The sequence below is a fragment of the Mirounga leonina genome, unplaced genomic scaffold (assembly GCF_011800145.1).
Source record: "Mirounga leonina isolate KUSES-001 unplaced genomic scaffold, KU_Mleo_1.0 Mir_169, whole genome shotgun sequence".
In the NCBI taxonomy this organism is placed as follows: Eukaryota; Metazoa; Chordata; class Mammalia; order Carnivora; family Phocidae; genus Mirounga; species Mirounga leonina.
In genome coordinates, this window is record NW_023270431.1 from 21239576 (window position 1) to 21258216 (window position 18641).

General features: G+C 36.5%; 1 protein-coding gene across 24 annotated transcripts in view; it reads right to left on the reverse strand.

The window, feature by feature from the left end:
• The window catches only part of ABI3BP (ABI family member 3 binding protein), a 240050-nt gene that overhangs the window by 53697 nt on the left and 167712 nt on the right, over positions 1-18641 (reverse strand). For 13 of the 24 annotated variants that reach the window (XM_035015258.1, XM_035015259.1, XM_035015250.1 and 10 more), the window contains 10 exons: positions 17828-17902; positions 16727-16783; positions 15997-16068; positions 15507-15554; positions 14651-14746; positions 12521-12595; positions 8576-8650; positions 2025-2084; positions 1399-1446; positions 498-581 (listed from right to left, as the gene is read on the reverse strand). In XM_035015258.1, coding sequence (XP_034871149.1) covers positions 498-581; positions 1399-1446; positions 2025-2084; positions 8576-8650; positions 12521-12595; positions 14651-14746; positions 15507-15554; positions 15997-16068; positions 16727-16783; positions 17828-17902 — 690 coding nt within the window. The remainder of the gene's footprint in view (positions 1-497; positions 582-1398; positions 1447-2024; positions 2085-8575; positions 8651-12520; positions 12596-14650; positions 14747-15506; positions 15555-15996; positions 16069-16726; positions 16784-17827; positions 17903-18641) is intronic. The other 11 variants (XM_035015243.1, XM_035015266.1, XM_035015261.1 and 8 more) reach the window with 10 other exon arrangements.

Consider the following 18641-nt stretch of genomic DNA (forward strand, 5'->3'; position numbering starts at 1 on the left):
CACTGAGGAAGCACTTCTATCACTGATCCTGTTTCTTCATATTAGATGCTGAGCTCTCCAGAGTCAGGACTCACCCTTAAAACAGTTTCTTTTCTGGAACTCCCATTGCTTAGCATTTTACTTAGCACCCATAAAATATTCAGTGAATTAAAAATGAAATTTTTCTTCCCAATGGCAGTTTCAAATATGGAAAAAAAGCAACCAAAAAGTATAGCACTGATACACTGTGGGAATATGCTTCGTTTTAGAAAAGTTAAAATTTTGTCAAGATGTTTTAAAATATTCTAATTTCTATTGAAAACCAGCATAAATATTAGAAGGACAAATATACAGTTAATGTAAAAGAATCAAGTGAAATGGATGTCTTTTAATAACGGTAAAAAGAGACCCTCTATTATTTGGAAACATCCCATAAACACAATGCACGCATAGCTATTTCAAGGGCAATCCCTAAAAGGTAGGTCCTCATTGGACTGAAATATGAAAACAAAATTTACCCAGAGTGGCTTGCAGTTCCTCTTCACTAGTAGTACTTGGTGAAATCATGGGTATGAAAGGGCTGCCTCGTGTCTCCAAAGGAGCTGCAAAAGAAAAGCACCAGCATTGTCAATCTTCAGATGCAAAAGCCAGCACCAGGCCAGAATAATATTACACGAGATTCCTTCATTTGAAGCAGAAAAAGGAAAACATTAGGTGGGTCATGAAGAAGAAAGTTAGATGTACACAGAACCTTCAGGAAAATGACTGTGGAATATAAGAATAATGGTTCTCAACTGTTTTTTTTTCCCCACCAGGACAGATAAAAAATAACAGTCGGGGCTTGACACTCTTCATGACCATCCCTGGTTAAGATGGGGTATGAGTTAAAAACAGTCCTGGTCTGTCAGCTGTAGCTCTGTCTCTCTTTCCCATCCACAAGGACACACAGGATTACAAAGTGAGTGAAAATATTCATTCTTGTAGCGGTCATCTGGAGTCTCCTCAAGTTTATTTTTAAAATTAAGCATTGGCAAAGTTTAGTATTTTGACCAATATTAATAATAATTGCTTGCCAGAACCTTTCATAACTTGTCACATGCTAGTGTGTTGGAACACTACAGCTGAGAACCACTAAACATGCAGAAAATGTTAACTAGATGGGCATGAGCATGTGGAATGGTTCTGAACACGGAAGTAATGAGGTAGGTAATGAGTTGTCTTAAGTTGGTCTTCAGAGCAAAGCCTTTACAACAGTGAAGCCATCGCTTTTCTATTTTGGAAAGAGTAAGAGTAATGAGAATGAGATGATGAGGTGCATTGAGAAGAGATGATGTTTCAGTATGGTAAGTTGAGAAAGACCTGCAATTGGAAGGTAGCAAAGAAAACTATTAGAGTTGGTTGGTAGGGGAAAGCCATTACCTATTGTTGTCTCTGGTGGATCAATTCTAAAGGTAACAGGTTGCAGAACTAGGCCAAAAGCAAATCAAGGAAATATATTTATGGAAATTACTACCTGGTGAAGTAAACATCATTTGTGTGTTTCTATTTGAACATTTAAACATTATCGAAGAATCATAATAAATATGAGAGAATTCTATATATTAGATGCCACTTAGGAAACTTAGTTTAGCTAAAACTTTAAAGATCTCATTTACTGTGACTTTGAGAAAAATTTTTGAGTAGGCATGCACATTTTTGACTTAAAGTACACCCACAGTTGGAATGTAGTTCTATTTACATTTTGAAAGAAGGTAAAAAGTGGTTGGCTCAGTTAATAAGCATGTCTTATAATTTTAGCATGATCTCCTTTTCGATGGAAACACTTCCATGGAAAACTAATTATATACTATTCCTTCATTCTAACCAGAGACAAAAAATTCAAGCAGATTATAAGATTAAATCTTCACCAAAAGAAAATACACATTCTATATCTATAATTTTCTCCAAACTTCTTCCATATCACAATGATTAAAAAATGTATTTATCTCAAGAACATTTTTTGAAAAACACACTTCCTAACGGGGAAAATAAAACTATTTATTTACCAGGTTCGCTCTGAGAGACTTCAGGGTCTGGTTTAGGGGGAAGGAGCACATCTCTTGGAACTGAAAGGAAAAAGATTATAAAACACTGTACTCTAAATGCCACATCTGGCATGAAACCTAACCCACAGATAAAATATCCTGGAAAACATGAATAAAGCAAAGGTATTTTCACGATGGCTGAAGAGTAAAGCCAAGAAGATGACTGTTTTCTTCAAAATGAAAAAAGTCACTGTGTAAGGAAGGTTCTGTGGCAGTTAAACAAAATTGGTCACAGTTCTTTATGAAGCCTCCCTTGAGGGGGGAAAAAGAGGAAATAACTAATGTCATTAAACACAAGTCAGTAGAGCATGCGACTCTTGATCTCAGGGTTGTGTCAAGCCCCATACTAGGTGTTGAGGTTACTTAAAAATAAAATCTTAAAAAAAAAAAAAAAGAAAAAGAAGGAAAACCAGAAAATCAGTTTTTGCCTGAGGTGGTTAGCTGCCATTTGATATTCAGATTAAAAGTCTATTGAGAGCAATGAAAAATATGTTATCCCAGAAAATGTAGGCATAAATGGCCTATAAATTAAGGGAGACCACAAAAAAGGCAAATTCTTGAATATCTAAGAGGAGAACAAAGTTTTAGTCTAAAAGGCACTCATAGTTATTCTGGGGAGAAAATGGAGCAAGAAGAATCTACCCATCATTAGAAGTCACCACATGTAAAGTTTATGAGAGTGCTTGTTACTAGTCAATGCTAGATAAATGTTACCATTTTGTCATTCTTAGTGATGTGGCTTCTGGTAGATTAGGTTTCAGGGCCTCCTGACATATAAGAGTGTGACAACTAGGGACAAAAATGTCAGCTAAAAGAGACCTACTTACAGTTGGGCCCTGATACCCAGTACATTTTTAGAATTTACTTTGGCAAAATAAAACAGTAGGCTGCGAATCTGAAACCTCATTTCTCACTGAGGAAAATACCAAGGTAATTTGCCTATTATTAGCACCAGATTTCTATGACAAAGTCTCCTTCCAGGAGCAAGGTAAAGTGCTTCTTTGGCTCAGTTTCCCCATAAAGAGGTCCTTCTCAGTCCTACTGTCTTGCTGAAAGGTTTTCCTACCACAATGAAGGTGTGGTAAGTACCAGAATCCCTTTGGTAGACACTGTAATTTTCTTGCATCTTAAATGATGCTGGGGAAAAAAATTAGGATTCAGGCTAGAGTTCTACCTCAGAAAAAGACAAGGAAAGCTTTTGCTTTTGACCAAGCATTACTTCCCCATTAGTGTATAGTTTATATAGAACTGACATTCTCTTTGTACTGCTTTTGGAGACCAGATTTAACTTGCATATCACATGTGTTCTTAGCCTAGACCTCTAAGTCCTGATGAAGTTATAGTTGTGGAATTTGGTACAGAGAGTAGGATCTTGACTCAATTTGAACTTTTATGAGCTAAAAGATAACATCCACAGGAACTTGAACATTTGAATGTTTATAAGACAAAAAAAAACACTTCGGGGCACTTGGATGGCTCAGTCGTTAAGTGTCTGCCTTCAGCTCAGATCATGATTCCAGCGTCCTGGGATGGAACCCCACATCGGGCTCCTGCTCCACGGGAGGCCTGCTTCTCCCTGTCCCCCTGCTTGTATTCCCTCTCTCACTGTGTCTCTGTCAAATAAATAAATAAAACCTTAAAAAAAACTTCAAAAAGATCAGTGGTCCACAAAAATTAGAAAAAACTTAACCTAATAGTGAACATTTGCCCTCTGCTATGTAGTGTTTTTGGGGATTCGAAGGGTAAAATATGAGAAATTTCCAGTTGTAAATCAAACTAAATGTTTATCTGGAGGGTGAAAGACTTTGATTTGGCTGTGTGAAGATCATGGCCATACAAAGCGGCCTGTAGTTTCTAACTACCCTAAAAGGCTGCAGTTCTCAACTATACAGACAGGAGCTGGGATTAAGGAGAGGCAGAGAAAAAACGTGCTACCAATAAGTCCGCCGCACTGGAAATACGTTACTCGCTGCCTGCTTTCGTTTACTGTGGAACGTAGGCCAGGGTGATGTGGATTCCTGCTGCTGCAATTGGCACTTTTTAACCATGAAGTGATGATTTAATAAACTGTCACTGCAGACTTTCTAAAGCAGGTGAAATCAGTGGAAAGGAAAGAAACAGAAATATTCACAGGAAAGGGATATGAATCATTCTCTTAACTTGGTCAAGAGCTACTCCAAGAAATGAAACTTTTTTTTCTTTTTCCCCGTGTGGCATTCCTCCATATATTAAACTGAATAAAAGCATGATTCCTAAAATCTAAATCATCCATGTGGAGAGAAACTTTGTGTATTAATAATGACAATTTATATGAGAAGGCGGTTTTGATTTCCTTATAAGAATGTTTTTATAATAAATATATGTAAATATATAATATTGGCATATTTTTAGACTCGTTAATATTAGCCAACTTACCATTTATATTGACCAGTTATATTACTGTCTTTTTGAATAAAGTACACCAATCCAAAGAAAAATTCAACCAAGACAATTATGAATGGAAATGTCTAATATGGACAAATGTAAATGAATGAACATGAATGTTTTGCTTGAGTAGATGAGAGAAATTCATCTGTTATTCTCTGATAAAGATGGGGGAATACGAACTTTTCAATGAGGTTTACTCCCGCAATAAGCTACAAAGAGACTGATTATCTTGGAAAAGTAATACACATGGACTATACATAATTTTCATCTCTGAATTCCCTGTTCCTTTATTCTAACCTTGTGCCTTTAGGTCCAGTCTAGGAGGAAGCATGTCTCCCACCTGTTTGGAGGCCACGTTCCAAGGTTTACTTGTGCCATTGGGCCACCCTCTCTTCTAGAGTCTTTTACCTTCCATTATTTCTATTATCTTACATGTTTCTCCATTAGTCCATATTTCCATTTATCCATGATTTCCTTGCTCTTCACCTACAGAACAGTTCAAATGCTCCAACAGCCTAAAAATAATAATCATTTCCTCAATGTGGCTTCTCCTTCAAACCATCCTTCCCTTGATCTCATTCCTATAATCAAAAAACATTATCTGCCTTTTCTTCTGGTCTCTCAATTGTATCTTCATCTGCTGTGGTCTGGCTTCCTCTTCATTGACCTCCTGCAACAGTGGATCCGCAGTGCTTTATCCACAGCTCTCAAGTCCAAATGCTCCGAAAACTTAGCTTTTTTCTGTACTAATTAGGCAGCAAAACCTGACTCGACCTGACCTAAGTCTAATTACAATTTTTATTCATCTGGTATGGTATAACTATTCATACTTCTTACTGCAGACATATTAATATATTTGGTATATGCTCTGTTTTACCTTTCTAACATCTAGAAACTGCTGGATTTTGAAGCATGGGCCCACAGGTTTCGGATATGGGTTTCTGCATCTGCATTGGCAGGTCCAGCAGCTCCTCTGATCCCGCTCTACCGGTCATTGTTGACCACACTTCCCTGCCTTACCTCCGGAGGCCCTCCTTCCTGGTTCTCTCTTATATTTTTGGCAGCAACTTCTTCTGGCTCATCTCCTACCCATTTCCTAAATGTAACTGTGTCCCCCAAGTTTTTGACCTCTAACCTCTTATTTTTCTCAGCCTATACTTTCTATTGGATGATTTCATTCACACACAAGATTTAATAACCTGCTAAATGTGGACAGGTGACTCCCAAGTCTATATCCCATATTTTCGGTTTAGAAATCCTGAAATACATTTTGAACACCAGTTAGACATTCCCACTTGGAAGTCCTACTGGCCCTCCAAACCCAGTGTGCACAAACACGGGGCTCCTTACCACCCCCCTCACCCCTGTGTTCCCTGCCTTAGTTAGTGGCATTATCATCCACCACTTGCCCAAGCTAGAAACAATGGTGTTATCCTCCTCTCCATAGCAAGAGTCATTGCCTACATCCCAGTGATTCTATTTCCAAAGGCATTTCAGCATTCTTCCCTCATTTCCTAACTGCAAAAATGCTTACGTGTGCCTGCAAATTGGAATTTACCAAAGACAGTAGTCACAAAGAACATTTGTGAGGATTGCATAACTTGCCCAAATCTAGATTTTCTTTCTGGTTCACTTCCAATGACAGGTCTATCCAGATACCCAACGGGCCAGAAGAGTCACCACAAAGCCAGGACAGCTCTTGGTTTAGAAATACATCTACTGGGGCGCCTGGGTGGCTCAGTCGTTAAGCGTCTGCCTTCGGCTCAGGTCATGATCCCAGGGTCCTGGGATCGAGCCCCGCATCGGGCTCCCCGCTCTGCTTCTCCCTCTCCCCCTGCTGTGTTCCCTCTCTCGCTGTGTGTGTCTCTCTCTCTCAAATAAATAAATAAAATCTTAAAAAAAAAAAATTGAAATACATCTACAAAGAAAGCACAGCCCTATTGAGCCAGGTATCAGGGCAAGTCCTTTGCTCTGAATTTGAAATCATTCCTCTGAGGCAGATCTGAAGAAAAGCCACTTCTGTGTTGGTTCTGGACATGGCGTGTGGGCTCAATTTGTCTAGATTCCTCATTAAATGATATAGAGAGAACTCAACTGAGTGGCTGGAAGATATTTTTTAAAAGCCTAAGTGGATGAGACCTGTGTTATATCTAGGAATCTACAGAATGGAAGGGTTGTGTGGCCAATCCCAGACTGACTTATTTGATATAGATCAAAAAATTCAAGTTTGTTACTTCTGATATCTCTCAGAATAAATTTTGAGATAAATCTTGTAACTCTGTCTTGATTTCAGCATTACATTTTACATTTTCAGATTTGGCAGAGCATCTACTTCTCTAGGACACCAGTACATATTAAACCTATGTGTAAGTTCCCCTCTGCTTTCTGAGATAGAACCTATAGGAGCTGGTAAACAAGATCTTGGGTTCATTAGGATGCAAACCTGTGCCTAGTTATGACCCGGAAACTGAACCCAAGAGAACCTAGTCTGTTTGAACACTCATGAGAAAATTGAAGATTATTCCCACAGGCACCACACCCCTGGAGCAACAGGGGAGCCCCTGATGAATAAATGGTGGGACCAGCACCAGGTTTAGAGATTGAACTCTAATTGAACATGTGGAACTGGAGAGTCAATAGAATAAGCCCAGTGGAGGTGTCAGGGGGCAGTTTGGGCTGTTGTTCCCGTGCTCAAACTTAAGGTTTGAGTTTCTGTGAAAAAATAAGGTGGAATTAAGGCGGATATTAGATATTTAAAAAGAAAAAAATACTTAACTATTAGATATAGTTTAGTATTAGATATGGTTTAAGGAGATTAAGTCACCTTAGGACCACCAGTATTACTTTCTCTAACAAAAAGGAAAAGCACACAAAATCACTCAAACCTACCGTTGTTATCATTAATGACTCAATTTCTGTGACATTTTTTCCCTGCAGCTGAAAAACGAGAAACTGACCTTTTGCAAGTGAGAAGATCAACTTTTTTTCCTTGTTGGTGGCTACAATACTGGCTGTTGTGTTTAGTGGTACAAGCTGACATTCTACATTTCAGAGCTAAGGAGCTTCTCTCTGGCCTACTGCTACCTGCAGCAACCAGACTATCCCACAGCAGCTGTAATACACCCCCCCAACCCACCCCACCGCTTACAAATCTGGAAAACATTTAGAGCGAGTGAATTCGGGCTTGCTTCCAAAATGCCATCATTTCATGCTACAACTTAGAAATCCTTTGGTTCTGGGAATGTTCCATAGGCTTCTAGGAGCATCTAGAAACTTATAATAATTGGACCATTAAAAAGAAATAAAAAATTATAGCATTTTCAGATACTCTAGTTAAAAATTAGCTTTGTTTGGTTTATTAGAGAACTGTTCCTCTTACAGTGGATTCTTAAGGTCACTTGAGCATCTAGAGCATTGGTGGCAAGATTCAGGAAATGTCTGGGTCCTTGCGGTTCCCATACCAATCACTCCCACAGATATAAAATTATTCATCCCATAAGTGGACAAAAGGCCTTCTCAGATGATAGGCAAGAGATAGATTTGTAGCTAAAGAAATCCTTTGTGTATGGGAAATTTCTTATTTCTCTACCTAAGCTGTTGCTCCATGAACTGTTAAAGTAGAAATTGAGAAAAACCCTCAGTGCTAGGTAGTGTAAAATTACCAAACCAAAGATAATGGGTGAAGATCATTTCCTCTGTTTGCAAAACATTTTATCACTTTTGCAGAGAAAAAACCCCATGAAATTCTTTATTTTATCTTATTTTGGTGAACCATTTGAACATAATCTAGTTAGCATTAACATGTTTGTTTGTTTTTTTTATAAGTCAGAATATATGAGAACTTTAGTTCTAAAGGAAAGGTCTACCCTTGGCATAATTCTCTACCTTTTGACTGAATCAATAGCTTACTATATGAGCAACTAGATAACCTATGGAACCTCAGAGATGATTATACCATGGATGATTCAACATGGTGCCGGAACATGAGTGAAATATTGCCCTCATATCTATCAGTTCTCAGGTGTCATTGCAGCAGAATGTGACAGGAGAATGCATTTGGCTTAAACATGAAATAAATCATTTACCAGGTGGAGTATATGATACTTCTGGACTTGGTGATGTTTTTGGCTTTGAAGTAACACGCTGGGACACCTTGAGGGCTGAAAGAGAGAACTCAGATTGTGAGTCATTTTGTTTCAGCATCTCCCAGTCCTGCTAAACACAGATGATATGACAAAGTGTAAGCCTGACCACTGATTTAAAAAGAAAAGCACTGAAATGGGAATTAGATAGAAAAATAAACTTTAAGCTCTGAACATTTATCAGAATTCCAGATGCTTTTAGAAAAATGTCTGAGAAACCACAAAATATGACTAAGCATAAGTGTAGGATGGAGAATTTTTTTTTGAAATCTTCTTTTCAGAAGAGAGAACTATTTTATTCTTTTTTTGAAGAGATAACAAATTAATGCAGAAGTGTTCGTCCTTTCTGGATGTTTGCTTGACTCCTCAAACCCAGCCTCATGTCTTTCTGTGAAGATGAATTTAGCAAAGTCAGAGTAGAAGGCAATGGAAGCATGAATAAGACAAGCTTAAAGTCAGCTCAGGCAACAGCAGAAGGGGAAGCAGGAGAGACCGGAGCATGTAGGCTCACATTCTACACCCCCTGAAATTCTTAGGCCCCACCTAAATCTTTAAATGAGCATGTTCATAAACTAAAATGGTCTTCCCACAACTGTTCCTTTGGAGTAATGAGTTGTTAATGTAACAGATACCAGAAAAAAAGGTCTAATTTATTTATAGCTCATTTTACAATTTCAAAAGTGGTTTTGTAAGGAGTGTGCTCTTTGATTCTCACCATAATTGTGGAAGGAAGGAATTATGAGCTTCACTTTAATGGCCTGGGTTAGTGACTGTCTGCCTGAGGTTACATAGTAATTAAGTACTGGAGATTAGACTTGAACTGAATGCTGAGGTCTAGACATGGGCACTAGGTCCTAAAACTTGGGCTTTCTAGATCCCAGCACTGAGGTCACATTTTAACTTCTTATTTTTTTAGGTGGAAATAATAAACCTGTCCTAACCCAAAGGGTGGTTCTGCGAATTAAATGTGCAATGTCAAAATGATGTGAAAACTATATAACTGTAATAAAAATCTTTACCACTTCTAGAAGATTTTTACAAATTTGACATTGATTTTTACAAATTTTACAAATTTAACACCTGAGTATATTCTGATTCTCATGTTGTTTGCCCCCACATGAGCCAGAGGCACCCACAGTTTTGCTAGTTATAAGATTTCTAGATACGAAATTAAGCGGGTTGTTGACTATTACCTATGAGCACAGGAATCTAAAAATCGAGCCTTTATGCAATGACAAAATATTTTTGATGATTTGTTCCAAACTTTTTATTCCACTTTGCCCTTAAGTGCCGAATACAGATTTAAATCTTGCTATCTAAGCTTAAATAGGAAGAAAGTTGGTATGCCCGATTACGGAATTTCATTCTGAGAAAAGCAGTGGATGGGCACACTGTGTTGCACTTGAAATTGTACACACTACTGTCAGGGATCCCCCTAAAGTCTAATGATAATAATTTGCATTTGGTATTGTATGTATGCATAGGACATTCTCTCACCCAGATGGCCTTTTGAAATTACAAGAGCTAGCCAAACAAATTTGAAATGTAGAATATACTAATAATGGGAAATTAGAGTAATTAGAGTAAGATCCTGATGGATGATAAATATTTTTATAAGTACAGAATATATAGCTGAAAAAGAAAATGATGAATGTCTTTTTTGTTACTTCATATCTCCTTTACTTTTGAAAATTTTACTAACCAGGAATTTATTTATTTTTATTTTTTATTATATTAATCACATTACATCACTTTTTTTTATATTAATCACATTACAACACTACATTTTTGATGTAGTGTTCCATAATTCATTGTTTGGGTATAACACCCCATGCTCCATTCAGTATGTGCCCTCTTTAATACCCATCACCAGGCTAACCCATCCCCCCACCCCTCTCCCCTCTAGAACCCTCAGTTTGTTCCTCAGAGTCCATAGTCTCTCATGGTTTGCCCCCCCTTCAATTCCCCCACCCTCATTTTTCCCTTCCTGCTATCTTTTTTTTTTTTTTTAACATATAATGTATTATTTGTTTCAGAGGTACAGGTCTGTGATTCAACAGTCTTACACAATTCACAGCCAAAAATTTATATTCCCAATGTCTTAATTCTCACCACTTCTTACTTTTCATTTATTTTCTAACATTCAACAAATGTTCATGCTTTCTTACTTCTCTCGATTTCTCCTTTCTCTGCTACTTTTGTTTTATGCCTTATATTTAAATAAAAAGCTGAGAGATTTTATCTGTTGAGTTTCTAAAATCAGATTTTAATTTTCTATCAACTTAATATACTTGCTTTGCTTTTTTCATTCCTATTCTATTCATTAATCGTTACTTATTCTCTAATAATTGTTTTTCAAACTATTTCTTAAGGATGAATGTTTCAAGTGTATTTATTGTTATTTTAACTTTCTTATTCTTTCAGGGGATTTTTGCCTTGGTACCTTTATACACTAGGTATCACACCCATATTATTTTCATAGCAAAGCCTTAGTAATTAAATAAAACACATTTAAAAATACATTAAAGCAGATTTAAAATCTTTAGCTAGATGTGGAACATAGAATTGTCTTTTAAGGAATTTTCCTTTAAAGAAAAAAATGACAGGCAAAATTTCTCTCAGAATCAGATATTAAAGACTATGCCCAAATCTACAGTTTCTTCTTTCAGTAGGAATACTGAGATATGATTAAAGAATTAGTAGTAGGAATTCAGAACTACTACCTTGATCGAGCATAATTTTGATGCTCCTAATATTTTTCTTTCTCCAGACTGTAAGCGGTAGTAAAGGTTCCTTTTCTACCAAACTGGGGAGGTGTACCCTTATACTTTTTGGAAGCAGACCACGTATAAATGGTATTTTTTAATTTATGTAGTAGGGCTAGCCTGTAAATTCCGTGACCATGGAAAGACACAATTTTGCTCACATCCCCAGTGTCTGGCACATAGTCAGCATGCAATAAATATTTGTTGAGTGACTACCTGATGAAATGAATTAATTGCTTAAACATTGAGGGGTGATATAATTTGAAATCAGAGAAAAGAGATAGGAGATCAATGACAACAGACAAGGCATGACCAAGTACATGCTTGGCGTAGGCACCAATGCTAGAAATGTTTGGAAGAACTGAATGCATCATACTTATTAGCAAATGGACTGCAGAGGCTGCATGAGGGAGAGGAGTAAAAGTTAGATGTAAAATACTGAGAACCTGCCAGAGATGTAAATGAGAAATTGAAAGGAGGAAAAGATGATGAACTTTTTTGAGACATGTCAAATTTATGATATCCCCAACAGAGATCCTCCAAGGCAGTTGGAGAAATTGGACAAGATCTTGGTTGAGAAGTTAGGGTTCAATTTAATCATTCAAATAAAAGCCTCTTGAAAAGAATACAAAATAGTTTATAATGACTCCTGTTTGGTCCTTACCAAAATTTTACAGCAAAACCACCAAAGCCATATTATATAATCATTGCTATAGGAGAGAATAGATATACATATAAAACAGATCTCCATGACATACTGTTAAATACAATCTACTGAAAGTTAAAAAAAAAAAAAAGTGATTGGCAGGAGGAGGCACATTCAAGGACCATGGAAGGGACAGGTATTCTCAAGCTCAGAGAGGCAATGGGGGTAGGCAGTCTACTCTTTTAAGAAATTCCATTCTTCTCCAGCTCCCTCTTCAAGTAATGTAACCATAGGGAAGCTTTCTGGAATAAGCTATTCCAATAACATACTTCTTAATAAAGTTCAAAAATAAACATAAATATTTTTAAGGTTTCAAAGGAAGACTCGTTTTACAAGAGTTAAAAACCCAACTTGCTACAATTCAGTAGAATAATTCCACTAATATCAAACTCTTCAGAATATAAAATAGGTATTTACCTGGCTGTGTTTGTGGGATTCTCGGATGTGGAGATGTTTTTGGTTTGGGAGGAGCATGCGGTGTCTGCTTGGGAGCTAAAAGAAAGAATATAGGTTTGGAGGGTTTGGAGCTCTTGAGCGCTTCAAGAATCACAGTATCTAAGCTTCTAGGGTCTCAAAGATGAAGACCTAAATACACAGCAATTAATGCAATTAAAGCTCCTAAAGAACCACAAAATATAGGAAGATAAATTTCTTATTATAATGGAAAACAAAACAAGAAAGTACATTAAATTATGTCTAAGATATTCAGCTGGCAAATGAAACTGTTGGAATTTCAGAAATATCTACTTCAAATACCTTTTAAATAGGTTAAAAATAAATTTCATAATAACAAGAATTCATCCTTATTATAAGTTTACACTATTTTACCAGAATACCCCAGTATAATATTTTAAGTGCAGAGGAATACAATTTCTTCTAAAAACAAAGTTAGCATGTTACATTCCAAATATACCTAGAAAATAAATGCATTTTAATAGCAGTGCTAATGGAAAAATCTTATTAAACAAAACACAGTTTTCATTGGTCATACTGGGGAAGAAAAACTGAACAGAAATTGAAAGGATATATTCCTGAGAAAGTTATTCCTTTCTTGGGCAATTCCTAAAGTAGTTCTAGGACATTCACTGTAAAAACCCAATTATATGTTTACCAAGAAAATTTGAAGTATATCCTGCTGGAGGAAAGGAATAACCAAACGTGATGTTGCAGCTTGTAGAAACACCTCATTTGGACTGTCTCAAGTGTGTTTGGTATAAACAGCTTAGGAGAAACAAAATGGTTTTCAAGGTCACCAAGTTTCAGGCACGTTAAGGAAAGCTTGCTGAAAATAAGAGTTTTTAGATACTAGAAGTTTCTAAAGAGTCTGCATGCAGTGGTTTCAGTGGACTCCTCAGTGGAATTGCCTGTAGAGAAATGAACACCAAGATATGCAGGAGATTGTACTGGTCTAGGAGCCTGAAGATTTAGAACTCCCTTTGCTAATCACTCAGTCTATAGCCTCATGTTCTCCATCAAAAGTAACAGGACTCTTAAGGGCCCTTCCAATCCTGAAATTCTGATTCCAGAGTTTCTTTCAATCTTGTAATTTTTTTCACTCTCAACTTCCTTGCTTGCTGAAGTTCCTGATAGGCTATTTTCTTCTCCCAGGGTATGAGGTAGGTATCACTAAGAGTACTTTCAATTAAACAGTTCCATCATATCCATTAATACTGCTATTTAAGAAATTTGGAAAAGTTAGAGATAACTGGCAGATTCAGTTAATGCAGTTAGTGTGAAATTTCAGTAAAAATAAACTGTAGAGTTTAATAGGCAAAATTTAATAAGATATTTTAGAGGATAATGTATAAAGTTAATATTCATATCTCCTTTGGAAATAGACCCATGTGAAATCAGTTTAATGATAATCAAAACACAAGTTTGGGTTTATTTTTGATAAACTATCAGTCCAAGAAAGCCTATAGATACTGAGAGGATTTTTCCTTGTAAGAAGCAGCACATTTATTCATGTTGGTGATTTATTTTCCTGTATTTCAAATTCCACCATTAAGTAAGCCAACTAGTTGGTTTGACTCAGTTTCTCTTATTTACATGCAGAAAGGCCAAACTGCCGCAGGAAGAGGAGTAGAAAGAAGTAAAGGACCTGAGTAATGATAACGTGATTGGCCAGTTGTACCCTTTTATGTGTTTTGCACAGTGAAATCTGTTTCTGGAGGTTTCTGTTAATCTCAAACACAACTTAGATACCTTAAGATATTTTGTACATGACCACAGAACTTGTAAAAGTTCTAGTCAAGATGATAAAATATTTAAAATTAGGATATTTATATTTTAAAATGGAATATAAATGTTCTTCCCCAGAAACATTACTATGTCCTGTTAACACTTGCAGAGTAGCTGAGAATGGTTTTTCAGCCAGAATATTCACAACGCTGTCATGTGAATGGCTATAGCTTATGGATAGAAGTGGGGCATCAGAAAAGTAGGATCGCCCAGCAAAGAATGTGAACAGAGTGATTAACTTAGGCTTTCTGATGTCTATAGTGCCCATACTGTCTTTCCATTCTTATGAAGTCTGCAAACACTCACCTTCTACATGAAATACAAAATAATATTTACCCGGCTTGGTCGAAGGCTCATCTGGGCTGGGTGGGATTATAGTTTGGGAAAGCAGAGGAGATGTCTCTATGGTAATTGAAGGAAAGTACCTGAGGTTACGATAGTGCTTCACAAATTTTGAGTACAGATAGATGACAGAAAGGATGGTTGCAATTAAAAAAAAAAAAAAAGGAAAGAAAATTACAGCTCTGCAGCAAAATAGCATTCCTACTTCTTCATAATGCATTTAGTTTAAAAAATGCTTAGATGGCAGATTCCAAAATACTTTCAAAGTAAGCAATATCCTTACTTTTTAAATCCTCACTTCAAACTAATACCTCCTCAACAATCCTAGAAAGATATATTTAGTAGTAGCCTTAAGGGGAAAACCAAAGTAATAAAAAATGTTAAAGCATGAGCCAGTGAAGAAACATTGGATTTCACTTAAAATTAGAGCAAAAAAAAAAAAAAATCAAACATGTAAATGAATGTGATGGAATGAGTGTTAATGGAAAATATGTTGCTAGAGCAGAAAGTAAAAATGGATCACCATACAAAAAGAAAATGGAAATATTCAACACAATACAAGCTGGCAGAATGTTCAATGTTAGGAAAAAGATGTTTTAGGTTTGACAGTTTCATTGACTTAAGTAGAGAAAGAGACCAACATCTAGATACAAAACAGAAGAGACTTTTTGGACAATGGTTATGAATAGAAGCACCTAGAAAGAAAATTAACTGCCATGACGAAGAATGATGTTGCAACATGAATTCACAATGAAAGAGAACCTGAGGTTCTCAGGTGACGGTGGCGATGAGGACAAAAGCTGCTGAGGTGTGTCATTACCTAGCGTGGTCTCGGGTAGTTCAGACACATTTGTAATAGATTCCACAACTGTATCAAAACAAAGGAGAACAATTTTAGAAAACTTTAAGATGCTAAGCTATAGTGAACCCTTTCCTTCTTGAATATCAACACACTTCATTCTCTTAGAAATTTGCATCATATTTTTACAGATAGGACAATGGATTTAGAGAAGAGAGAGAGAATGAAGGGGGAAATCCTCTTCTGTCATACTAATTCTCCAACTAATTTTAATGTCAAATGCTATTATGCCTCAATATTTTGATACCATAGAGAAACCAAAATTTCTGTATTCAGAGATCAATTATCATTGTAGTTTGAAGACCCCAAGGATTTGGGAAGCTACTGCTCTTCAAATGAATTCCATTGTAGAACAAGTACTACAGCTTGAACTTTCACATTCCATGGACATAACAGATGTTAATTAAAAACTTGTTGAATGAATGAATCAAAGCATGAAAACTTTTACCACCTCCAGTCTTTGGTTCCTCTGGACTGAGTGGTGTTTTGGCAGAGGGGTACAGATAATCTGTTACAGTTGGTGCTATGGAATAAACAGGGAATGGCTGGTTAGTGGTGGGCAAGGCATCACACACTGTCATAGGACGCTGTATTTAATTTGAAAACAGAGGTTTGTTATCTTAAGTTGGTACATTCATGAGAATACATAACATTTAGGTAGATTAGGAAGATGACTGCAATTTTAGAGGGCAGAGATGAAGGTGGAAAATCAAGGCAGCGTTCAGCGTGGGCACGTGCACACACACCACAACCAGCAGTGTCTTCAGCAACTTCTACCTGGAGCAAAGCAGGTAATGTCACTTCCTTACATATTTTAAGGATTCTAGTAAGAAAAAGACAAAGAGTGAGTCCTTGAAAAGCATAAGGAATCCTAAAAACAACAGAAACATGAAAACTAGGATGTGCATATTCATATTTAAAGCATGGTCAGAATATTAAAAAATTAAATCTCACATTCAGAGTGAAAAGGAGCTAAGGCAATTGTGAAACTTGCATAGCAATAAACAGGCACCAGCACAACGTGCTGTATGTAACATGTGACTTTTAAAATTCACTGGATGAGCACAGACAAGATGTGAGGAGCTACGAAATGTCACAGAGCGTGAGGACATCCAAAGAGGACTTCGGCAATGAGATGGAAATGCACATATATCTGACTGCTCATTGGGAAACATTTTTACCTAGAGCTTCCTTTGATGACTCAGTGCTTAATGTAACCGATTCCAGGACTTCAGAAACTAGCAAAGAACACAAAATGATACAATTGATCAAGGATGGGTTGTTGGCAGCATCAAATGAATTCATACAAATTAAGTATTTAGAAAAGTGTCTTATGGGGTGCCTGGGTGGCTCAGTTGGTTAAGCAACTGCCTTCAGCTCTGGTCATGATCCTGGAGTCCCGGGATCGAGTCCCGCATCGGGCTCCCTGCTCAGCAGGGAGTCTGCTTCTCCCTCTGACCCTCTCATGCTCTATCTCATTCTCTCTCTCAAATAAATAAATAAGATTTAAAAAAATTGTCTTGCACCTATAGATGCTCAATGTTAGCTGTTAGGATAACAACAATATTATTAATGACACTAGGGAAGCTCCAATAACTGAACTGAAGTCACAATTTTCTAACTGTTGTAGGTAACTATTAACAATCAGACGTTTACCGTCATGAGCACCAAAATGTCATTTAGCTAATTACAAGATGCACAAAAGAGATGAAAATAAATTATAATCCTATGCTAGAAAAAAAGTAAGATCTTGTGTTTCGAAATATATGTCAGGGTTAGCAACCACAATGCTAACTTAAAATATTTGTTTTCAATTTTGAAGGGCAATATTGTATAGGGTAGTTTTGTTATCTTTACCAAAGTGAGGACTTTCTCCTTCCTTGATGGTCACAACTGAACTAACATTCTTTTCACATAGCAGAGCACAAATTTAACTTATTACTAAAGAGAACTACAAGTTTGTAGTGAAAAATAAGAATAAAGAATAGAATCAGTTCTTCTAAGTGGTTTTATTGACTACTTAATCACATACTTGATTATTCCCTATGTGATACAGAGTAAATACAATGAAGTATGTTTATCAGTTGAATAGCAATTACTATGAATAAATTACCAAGTTAATACCAGTATGCAATCATGGAAAGAGCATGTATGGTATATAGAGTTATTAAATGTGTATTATTATTTGCTTTTTTTATATTTGGAAATCAACACTTGGAATAACTTGGAATATGTCCCTTGAAGCTCACATTGTACCCAGACAGATAAAACAGTCTAATTACCAGGTTGACTCTGTGTCATTTCTAGGATTGGTGATGTCACTGGTTTCAAAATAAGAGTTTGCAGTTCAGTGGGAGCTGAAAGAAGAGCAACTAAGTTGTCAAAGTAATTACGGATATTTCACAGATTTTAGATAAAGGTAGCAATGAACTGAAATGCATAGATCTTCAAAATCACAGGGTTATGGAGAGCCATGTAGAGTATACATTATTTAAAGCAGTGATTGGCAAACTATGGCCCTCCCAATCCAGCCCTTTGCCTGATCTGTGAGCTAAGAATGGCTTTTGTATTTTTCTATGATGGAAAAAAATTAAGAGTAACATTTTATGACATGTGAAAATGGTATAAAATCCAAGTAATGCTTTATTGGAACACAACCACACCCACAAACTAAGATGATTCAAGGCATATTTACATATCATTTACATATTGGTTTTGGTTGCCTTCAATTGAGAGACTACATTAGAATCAAGTATTTGTGACAGAGACTGAATGGCCTACAAAGTATAAAATATTTACCATCTGACATCCTTACATAAAAAATCTGAAAAAAAAAAATAGGTTCTCACTGACCTTTATATCTGAATCTGAATTCCCACAGGGGCTTTCTAAGAGCTTCCTACCGCTGATTTTATGAGCTTATCATTACCAAAATGTTTAGTACCATCTAGGAGTGCTTTGTTCTGTGTTCTAGTTTGAGTTTTCATTTTATTTTTGCTATTCCTACCCTTCCATCTACTAATGCAAAAAACTGAAGTTATTTCAAAGTCCAACTGTTATCTATCAGTCCACATAGATCTTTGACTTGTTTAAATA